This window comes from Penaeus chinensis, chromosome 9 (genome assembly GCF_019202785.1).
Source record: "Penaeus chinensis breed Huanghai No. 1 chromosome 9, ASM1920278v2, whole genome shotgun sequence".
In the NCBI taxonomy this organism is placed as follows: domain Eukaryota; kingdom Metazoa; phylum Arthropoda; class Malacostraca; order Decapoda; family Penaeidae; genus Penaeus; species Penaeus chinensis.
Window position 1 is genome coordinate 29,135,464 of NC_061827.1, and position 10,000 is coordinate 29,145,463.

General features: G+C 34.8%; 2 protein-coding genes across 6 annotated transcripts in view; both read right to left on the minus strand.

Annotated features, from left to right (window-relative positions):
* Positions 1 to 3,141, minus strand: part of LOC125029082 — a 16,788-nt gene extending 13,647 nt beyond the window's left edge. The window contains exons 1-3 of one of the 5 annotated variants that reach the window (XM_047618848.1): positions 2,956 to 3,141; positions 1,356 to 1,433; positions 689 to 995 (exon numbers count right to left, since the gene is read on the minus strand). In XM_047618848.1, the coding sequence (XP_047474804.1) occupies positions 689 to 995; positions 1,356 to 1,376 (328 nt within the window). In that variant the 5' untranslated portion in view covers positions 1,377 to 1,433; positions 2,956 to 3,141. Of the gene's footprint in view, positions 1 to 688; positions 996 to 1,355; positions 1,434 to 2,412; positions 2,649 to 2,681; positions 2,749 to 2,830; positions 2,892 to 2,955 lie in introns of those variants that run through there. The other 4 variants (XM_047618851.1, XM_047618849.1, XM_047618852.1 and 1 more) reach the window with 4 other exon arrangements.
* Positions 3,142 to 5,405: 2,264 nt separating this feature from the next.
* LOC125028736 (glutamate receptor ionotropic, kainate 5-like) overlaps positions 5,406 to 10,000 on the minus strand; it is an 11,312-nt gene continuing 6,717 nt past the window's right edge. The window contains exons 7-14 of the mRNA XM_047618217.1: positions 9,523 to 9,711; positions 8,696 to 8,746; positions 8,376 to 8,483; positions 7,868 to 8,037; positions 7,289 to 7,412; positions 6,907 to 7,024; positions 6,229 to 6,379; positions 5,406 to 5,920 (exon numbers count right to left, since the gene is read on the minus strand). Coding sequence (XP_047474173.1) covers positions 5,713 to 5,920; positions 6,229 to 6,379; positions 6,907 to 7,024; positions 7,289 to 7,412; positions 7,868 to 8,037; positions 8,376 to 8,483; positions 8,696 to 8,746; positions 9,523 to 9,711 — 1,119 coding nt within the window. The 3' untranslated portion in view covers positions 5,406 to 5,712. The remainder of the gene's footprint in view (positions 5,921 to 6,228; positions 6,380 to 6,906; positions 7,025 to 7,288; positions 7,413 to 7,867; positions 8,038 to 8,375; positions 8,484 to 8,695; positions 8,747 to 9,522; positions 9,712 to 10,000) is intronic.

Genomic DNA, 10,000 nt, shown 5'->3' on the forward strand with positions numbered 1-10,000 from the left:
TCATTATCATTATCATTATCATTATCATTATCATTATCATTATTATTATTATTATTATTATTATTATTATTACTACCATTACCATTACCATTATCATTGTCATTGTCATTGTCATTGTCACTGTCATTGTCATAGTTACTGTCATGGTCATTATCACTGTCATTGTTGGTTATTATCATTATCATTATTATTATTATTATTATTATTATTATTATTATTATTATTATTATTATTATTATTATTATTATTATTATTATTACTATTATTATTATTATTATTATAATATTTATTATTATTATTATTATTATTATTATTATTATTATTATTATTATTATTATTATTATTATTATTATTATTATTATTATTATCATTATTATTATTAATATTATTATTATTATTATTATTATTATTATCATTATTATTATTATCATTATTATTATTATTATCATTATTATTACTATAATTATCATTATCATTATTATCATTATTATCATCATTATTATTATAATTATTATCATCATTATTACTTTTGTCTTTATTGTCATTATTACTATTGTAATTATTATCATTATTACTATTATAATCATTATTCATGCAAGAAAATTAAAAGAATTATAGATATGTAATATAAAATACAATTTTTTTTTGAACATCAAATAACATTTTTCTAAACAAAATTAATCTTTACCATTGTCACTCTGACTAACAGCCTCTATGTCAGCCTTTGCAAAGAGTAATTTTCTAACAACTTCAATATTTCCAGCAGCAGCTCCTTCATGTAGGGGGGTGCGACTTCTGTTTCCAGTGTCGTTCACAGAAACTCCAGCTTCTATCAGTGGCAAGATCAGATGATGATGACCACAAGTAGCTGCTAACGTGAGGAGAGTTCCTCCACCTGCATCTTCATCCCTGTCTGGAAGGATGACCTTGGGGTTGCCTCCATTCTTTATAGCTTCTAAGAGAGAAATTTCTTCCCCATCACGGACATATATAATCTGAGGAGTAGTACTGGTATCACTACATCAAATATCACCATCAGCATTAATATACAATACAATGAACCATATTCATGTTGACAGATGCATAAAAGGTATGAATGAGAATATCTTCACAATACAAGAGATGTATTTGACCGGTTTTGATTATTTGTGACATAGATATAATCGAAACCAGTCAAATACATCTCTTGTATTATGAAGATATTCATTCTCATTCATATCTTTCATAAAATACAATGCAATACAATATGAATACTATATCATTATACAGTTCTAACTCATGTACAAAATAGTATATACATTATTTTTCTAAGAAAAAAAATAACTTTCTCAAATAACTTCTTTATGAAAAATTACCATCTGCTGTGTGATATCCATTGGAGTGTTCTCTCCCTCTCTTAATCATCAGAAGAGAATGTGCCCATAGACTCCATTCTGACGGAAAACAAAATTTGACTGCAACGTTACCATACTTAAAAGTAGTATTATTCACGATAGTCAGTAAGGGGAAAAGCACAACAAAGATTTCAGATGTTTACAGAATAACGACAATGATATGTATTACATATTAAGAGTATTAATATAAAATGAAACAGAAATGTAGATTTCATGCTGTAGTATCTGTCCAAAGTATAAATTTTCACATTAAACTTCCGAGGGTGAAGCAATACTGGTATCTTATCTCGTATGGGATCTTATCTAGAAACTATACACAATCTTGATGGTTATCTAGACACTCAACATGCCTACTGAGTCTTCTCATTCCCATGGCTCTATTACTTTCCACTATTCATTATTCCAGTGGCAAATGCCAAAATCAGAATATTTTGCATGGGGGAAGCAAAAGGAGGCCAAGAGTATCAGACAGAATGTATCAAGAGGGAACAGTATGAGGGACTATTCACTTTTTTCCCTAGAAAGAAATACAAATTGTCTACCATAACTCTATTTATCCTTTACTTGCTTAGTGATTTTAGCATATAGCAGATAGTAGCAAGCTGTGTTTTATAATTTAGTGGCAGACTGTGTCGTTTTCCAATAACAGTTTGGCAGGTGTAGCCAACAATAGGGTGAGCTTTGCCCATTTTAATAATGATACTAGTTCTGGCAAAGTTAAACAGTGTAAAAAAAAATAAATAAATAAATAAAAAGGAGAGTTTAAATACCAAGATATTTTCTCTTTGACAGCATTACTTAAAACCCTAATTTAATTTACCACCTTAGGCATGTATGTATAAAAAAAAATATCAAAGCTACAAATAGTGATAGCTGATAGGACATGAAAGAACTGTGCAAGCCATTATATTGTATTTTCGGTAATTCTTTACAGTAAAGACGCACTCGCCAGACAAAGTCCCTAACTCCACGCCACAAAATTTATTCAACTATGGAAGTTGCCGTGACTGGGCGTTACCCGAGGTGAAGGTTGATGGGGGAGCTATGCCCCCAGCATCCTCCGGGAAGCATTGTCTTCACCTCGGTATGCACGGCGAGAGGCAAGAGAGCTGAACTCGGGAGCATCGAGTGGACTCAGGCTAAGGGCTGCGCTTTCTGCGAACTTTTTTTCTTTATGTATGGCGTTACCGCTCGTGTCTGCAGATTATTTCTAGTTCGAACGACTACAACTTTTAGTACTCAACAAGAATATCATCTCCAATTAGTCCTATCTTAGTGCAACTATACCGTAAAGATTAACTGTGTTATCTTCGAGTGATCGAGGCGAAATTGTACTTGTGTGGTTGGTGATTATTGCTTGAATGCAACAAGTCCGAACAACGTTGTTGCATATCGAATAATCATCATTACCAAATTGCTGATTATTGAATGATTACCATTGCTACTCTGTTATCCTGTCATCAAGCATAATCAGCCTGTAAATTATAAGGTGGTCTCGATAAAAGAAGTATCATTGAAAGTCGCCGCTGGAACGGGTGATCTTATCTCTGCCATTACTTACTTGACATTCCGCTACGTTGTCGTCAAATCCGCGTTATTCCTCATGGTTGAGATTATTATTATAAAGCTTTAACCCTTTATACAATTCTTATGTGACTACCAGGCGTAGAAAGTGGATCTACTCTGACAAGCCTGGCGTTTCTCGAGTAATTGAGCAATTTCCTGTAAAATACGTATTGGCATCATAGTCTTTGCCACATTGTAAGTTATAATTTTTTAAATCTTCATTTTGTTATTAATTCCTAGATTTCATTTTAAGATTCTGGTTCTTGCTTTCTTCTGCTCCATGCATCCCTATTGAGTGCAATATAGTAATCTTTATCTCCCCATTAATTCCAGCTGCGCCCATTTAATATTTGCATGGAGTATACTTTTCCTTATAAAATTCCTATTGCAGTATCATATATATACCATTCCTTAATATGCCTTAGGAATATTGTTTTCAATGATTGAGCTTTTACTTGTTTTAACAACAGTCTTTTACCACAACTGGTTCTTATCTGTGACCATCCCGCAGATTAACAATTGAAAACGTAAAGTTTTGGACTGTTTTGTGTGTGTGTGTGTGTGTGTGTGTGTGTGTGTGTGTGTGTTAGTGTGTGTGTGTGTTAGTGTGAGTGTGTTAGTGTGTGTGTGTGTTAGTGTGAGTGTGTTAGTGTGTGCGTGTGTGTGTTAGTATGTGTGTGTTAGTGTGTTAGTGTGTGTGTGTGTGTGTGTGTGTGTGTTTGTGTGTGTGTGTGTGTGTGTGTGTAAGAGAGAGAGAGAAAACTTGTCAAATGGCTTCTTAAAGTCTTAGTATACACAATCCAACCAGCCGTCTTTTTCTTGTAATATTTCAGAAACTCTGTCATAGAAACAGAGATTTACTGTGCATGACCTTCCTTCCCTACAGCCAAATCGTTTATTTGATATTATATTGTGTCTTTCAAGTACTTTAACCCACTATTTCCCAATTATCCTTTCTAACAGGTTGAATACTACACTAGTTAACGAAACTGGTCTATAATTTAGAGGGTTTTGTTTGTCGCCGCTCTTATATAAAGGTGTAACATTAACGAGTTTCCAATCTTTTGGTAGTTTTCCTTGTCTCGCTGAAGTTTGTTGTTTCATTCTTTTTGAGTGTGAAATTTTCGATATTCTGATTTACATTTGTACGACTATTTGCCATTTCAAAGTATGGGTCCTGAACAAACTGAAATTTCTCATTTCCTCCTCCCTGGTATAAACAATGTTATTGTCTTTGATGGAGATATTACTCTTATTAATCTTACTATTCATGTAGTTAAAGAAGAGCTTTGGTTGATTTGTACATTTATTAATTATATACTTTTTAAAGTCTAACTTCGTCTCCCTCATGGTTTGGATATACTCATTTCTTCCTACTTTATACCTTTCATACGCTGCCTGAGATCTAAGTCTTTTGCACATTTTTTTCCAAAGTCGTTGTTTGTTTGTCTCTCATTTTCTTGTATAGATCATTGAACCAGTTTGGGCCATTTCTTACTTTAATTTTGAATCTCGATACAAAATTTTCTACTCCTTTTTTTTATAGACAGCAAAATTTAAAATATTGCATATCAAGGTTCTCTTCGTTCAGGAGTGTTTGTCATCAAAGAAATCTTTAAGGCTTCTATAATTACCTCTCTTGTAATAGTACGTTACTTTTCTTTCCCTACTTACGATGGGTTTTTCATATAGCAGAGTATTTTAACTTAATTCCCACATGGTCAAGTTTTCCTCCATATCCCAAATGTCATCTGTATCTTAACAAAATGGTCCATCTACCCCTCTTATCCTGGTATGATATATTACATTTTGGACGAAACAAAATTAATTGATGACTTCTAGTAATTTTGCATTCTACGAATCTGGCTGAGCTCTGGGATCGAAACTTTCTCAATCAAGAATTTATTTTGCATTAGTTTTTAAAAGCAGTAGTACTTTGCCTGGCTCTTTAACGTTTCTTGAATAACTTTTTGGGTAATTTTCTTGTGCCCACACCGATGTATGAGGTTTTCATGTACACTGTGGTTATTATTATTATTATTGTGTGTGTGTGTGTGTGTGTGTGTGTGTGTGTGTGTGTGTGTGTGTGTGTGCATATAACATTATTATATATATATACATATATGTATATGTATATATATATGTTTATATATATATATATAGTATACATACATACATACATACATACATACAGGTCAAGAGCGACTGCTCTAAAAGCTTTAGGGGAGAACTTCAGATGCTGGGAGGTGAGGGTGTTCATGTGTTCCTAGTAATGAAGAAAATTTTAGTATCCAGCACTCATAGGAAAAATGATTATCGATTTACCTTAACTCGTCGTTTTGATTCATTTCTTTATTTGCTTTCATCTGTTTCATTGTTTAGAAATTCATACAAATTTGCACAAATATTATTCAGTCAGTTGGGGGAAAAAAATCGAACAAAAAGCATCTCTTAGTTATTTTATTGCAGACTGAAAGAGCTCAAAAATACATCTCAGATTTCCTTCAAATCGCATTTTTGTCCAACTGTTCTTTTTCTCTCTCTTCATTTTGCTATTATGTCGCATGTCCTTGTATGTATTTTGAATTAACTTGTATTGCGTGTATTATAAGGGAACTTTCTGTGTACTTACACATGTATGTGAATATGTGTATAATTTCATAGCTTTGATATTATCACGTAAGCAGATATAATTTTCTATTATCACTGTTGTTACCATATCATATCGTGTATGGACGATTTCAGGTGGTTATTACATGTGCATTAACCTGTACAATATTAATTCGAGCAAAAAGACGGTCCCTGCCAGCGACCAGCCGATTCCAGCGACGTAAAAGGAACTTTGCATCATAGTGATGTCCATCTTCTTGACTCCATCACCTTTCGAGCGGTCACATGTCGAGACGTAGTAGCGGGACCTGATTTTCTCAAGGATACCATAATATCGAAGCCACTTTAGTCTGTGGATGCAGATAAAGGTTTACTAGACGCTTATCTCTCTCTATTTCTTTCTCTCTTTCTTTTTTTCTCTCGCTCTCTCTCTATCTCTATCGCTCTCTCTCTCTCTCTCTCTCTCTCTCTCTCTCTCTCTCTCTCTCTCTCTCTCTCTCTCTCTCTCTCTCTCTCTCTCTGACTCTGTATGCCTGTCTTTCTGTCTCTCTCTCTCATGCAGCCTTTTAGATGCTTTATGAGAGAGGAGCTTCAGGTATATACTGACTAGATACTCACACATCCTTAAGTTTTTGAGAACCCCAATGATTTTACTTACGAACTCGATATCTGGCTGTGGACTGGTGAGTTTCGTGGGAAAGGCCAGGCATCCAGACCCCCAATCACACTGTCTCTGGAGACATAGAACTTGCATCGCCTTATCCGGTTCTCAAAGTTGAGGGCGCGGCCGTACGTCGAACTGTACGAGTCTGAGAGTTACGAGAAATACCTTAGGTGTCCATTTCTGCATTAATCTATAATACGTGTAACATAGCTTTGGTCATCATGACTGTTGAATGAATTACTATTACATATTTAAACGTCTCCCTGTAGTAAGTGCATAAGTGAGGATGTGCCTCTGTTTGTCTGTATATAAATACATATAATTATGCGTGTATAAGCATATACACACATAACTTTACAGTATATATCTGAGGACCCGTGTTCCGGGATGAGGGTATCTTTACAACCATGCAGATATATATAGACAGATAAATAAGTATATATTCGTATCATGGGTGGACTAAGTATTTCCCAGATTAGCTGTTACCATCTAGTTTACTTATTAAAAAATCGTCATTTTTCATTTCGTTATTCTTATATACATTTATTCATATCAGAATTCATCATATTAGTGTGAGACATTAAAAAGTGAAGGTAAGTGTAGAGCATTAAAGAGGGGAAAAGAGGTAACATTGCCTCAGATTTTCCTTAGTAAACCGGGCCTGATTCTCACCTACAAATGCCCATTTCCCGACGGAAATCCCGTGATAGAACTCTTCGCTGTCCAGGAAGGAAGCGTCGTACAGTTCAAGGCGTGAAGCGAGAGCCATGAAGGATTCTCTCTCGGACTCCTGGAGGGTTTAAGGCAGGAAAGCGTTTGGAAAGAAATGTCTACATGGGAGAATTGAAGATTTTTCAAAAATAATTATGTGTAATAGCGCAATCGCGTCTTTTGCAAAATCCCTCCAGCGAAAATTAAATGACATTCGATCAGCATTCAAGTTTTATAATTCACTGCCAGGTTACTAAAGAAGGTACTGAAAACTATTGATGCTCACTAAGCGTACATCAAGTGTTTAAACTTACACTTCTTTTTATTCTTCGTATATACTCACCATTATGAGCGTCTGAGTAGTAGAAAACTCCTCTGTAACTGGGATGACGCTGTTATTCTGCGCCAACTCTTCATGGTTGTCGATGGCGGGCGTGTACCTGACGATATGCAAAGGCGCTATTGTTCTATAACACCATGCTTAAGATTTTTTTACTTAGAGTGGAGGGCAGAGGCATTCCTTTACCTCAAGAATCAAACACACACAAATACACACATTCACTCATTCACCCACATACACTTGTGTGTGTTTGTGTGTGTCTGCATACATACACACACACACACACACACACACACACACACACACACACACACATATAATTATTTGTGTGTGTGTGTGTGTGTAAATATATATATATATATATGCATATCTATCAATATCTATCTATCTATCTATACATACATACATACATACATACACACACACACACACACACACATACACACACACACACACACACACACACATATTATATATATATATATATATATATATATATATACATTGTGTGTGTATGTGTGTGTGTGTATATATATATACATATATATATATATATATATATATATATATATATACCTTTACGAGAACTTACACTGAGCCACGATGGTCTTGCCAGCACTCAACAAAACCTTGGTGAGCTTCTGCACCTTGGACGGCGGATACACGCCCACCAGCAGGATCATGTTCGCTCGCGTCAGTGCCCACATGACAAAGGCACAGAATAAAAGCGTCCCAATAAGACTCACGTATACCTGTAAGCGATACGTTAATTTCATTATTGAACTTCGTTTCAAGTTTTTGATGTTTAAATATTAATGCTTCTCTAATGACAGTTATACAATGTCTTTATAGTGAACATTTTTTCCACTGAAAATATTGCATTAGAACATTTTCAACTTTCTATTTGATATTTACGCACGTTAAGCATGTATCATTCTTGAAATTATATACATTATAATACACTTTCGATACAGACTTAATTTATCAATAAACTCTCGACAAAGTAGATGAATAGATTATCCTGGACAAATCAAAGCATTCTCAGTTTCTTTTTCTCCTCTGCGAAAAGGGCCGAGAAGTAAGCACTTGCCCACGGCTGGTAAATCTCCAGCAGGAGGAAGGGCCGGATCTCGGGCTGAGGCGCGGCCGAGACGATCACGACGGGGTCTTCGCCCACCCACTCTGTGAAGTCAATCACCTACAATGGACGAGAGAGAGGAAAAGTACAACACTAAACTGTTTCCCCTAGGAAACATATATAATCAGAATCAAAGTATTACCTACAAATCGTGGTTATACATCTAATATATGTCCGTATGTGTGTGTGTGAGTAGCATATGCATCTATAATGCCATTAATTTTCGTTAACAAAAATGAAAAACGAAAGAAATCGAATTGCTAGTGATATACCTCACGGCTTTCTTTAGTAGGAGTAAAATCCATTGGACTAAAGTCAATCTCCTGGAATAGTAGAGGGAGCATATTAGGCCACAAGCTACAAACCATTCATTAAATGGTCAGTATGTTTATAAACACATTTATCATCCACCCACCCATAAATACATATATACATAAAGGGGGTGTGCTAGACATATAAAGGCCCGGGTGGCTAGGTATCTTGAGGGAAGTTTTATATTCTTTTTAAGTTTAGTGAGAAAATTATATATGACAAGGCAATATCTAATAATTTATTGAATTTATATCAATATTGTTTTTTGACTATGCAAAAACGTAAAGATAAGTAATGCTAACAAAAATAACGGACATTTCTTTTTGACTCATATCATAGTCTAAATTGATTGGAAAATCCATTTCTTCTGTTTATAGGAAAATGTTTCATCCAGTCATCTAAATTCCTTAGCTACGTCGCTTGCATTCTTACGTACATATATTTAAGGATGATGGGAAGAGTAATGACAATGATAGTATAAAGGCAAATCATCATCGTTATCATCATCATTATTACTGGTAATATTCTAGTGTTCTTATGACAGTTATTATCACGATTATCACCATCATCATTTTCATTTTTATCACAATTATAATCATTATCATTATTATTATCATTATCATCATCGTTAATATCATTATCATTATCGTTAATATCATTATCATCATTTATTATCATCATTGTTAATATCATTATCATTATTGTTATTATTGTTGTTGTTGTTATTGTTATTATCCTAGCAATGATACCAATTTCAATAATAACCGACAGCAGAAGGGAAGACAACCTTATCATACAGGGCGCCGATGACGCCGTCCCAGTGACCTTTGGCGTCCGGAGATCCCCAGAACTCGAATTCCCTGAGCGAGATGGTGAAATTGAGCACCTGCTGGAGCTCCTTCAGGATGGCAGCCGAATAGCCCCGTAAGTCGGTCCATCGACCTTGCTCGTCCTTGAACTCCAATACTCGTGGTTTCTAATATGTAAGAAGCAGAGGCCTTTGTTTTAATAAGTGAGGTTCGGTTTTCACTTATGACTGGAACGTTGATTACTTGTACTCCTTCCATCTCAGGAAAAGAAAAACTGAGAATTCATCCTAGACTATGGAGGACTCCGAATTGCCAAGTCTCTTTTGGAAAAAAAATAATTGTCGTAAAGATATCTGTAAATCTTTGAAATATATCACACACGTAAACGTATGTGTCTGCTGATTAGAATAAAAAAAAAAGAGACAGCGAATCGAAGTTGTCCAAAGTCTGGATTTT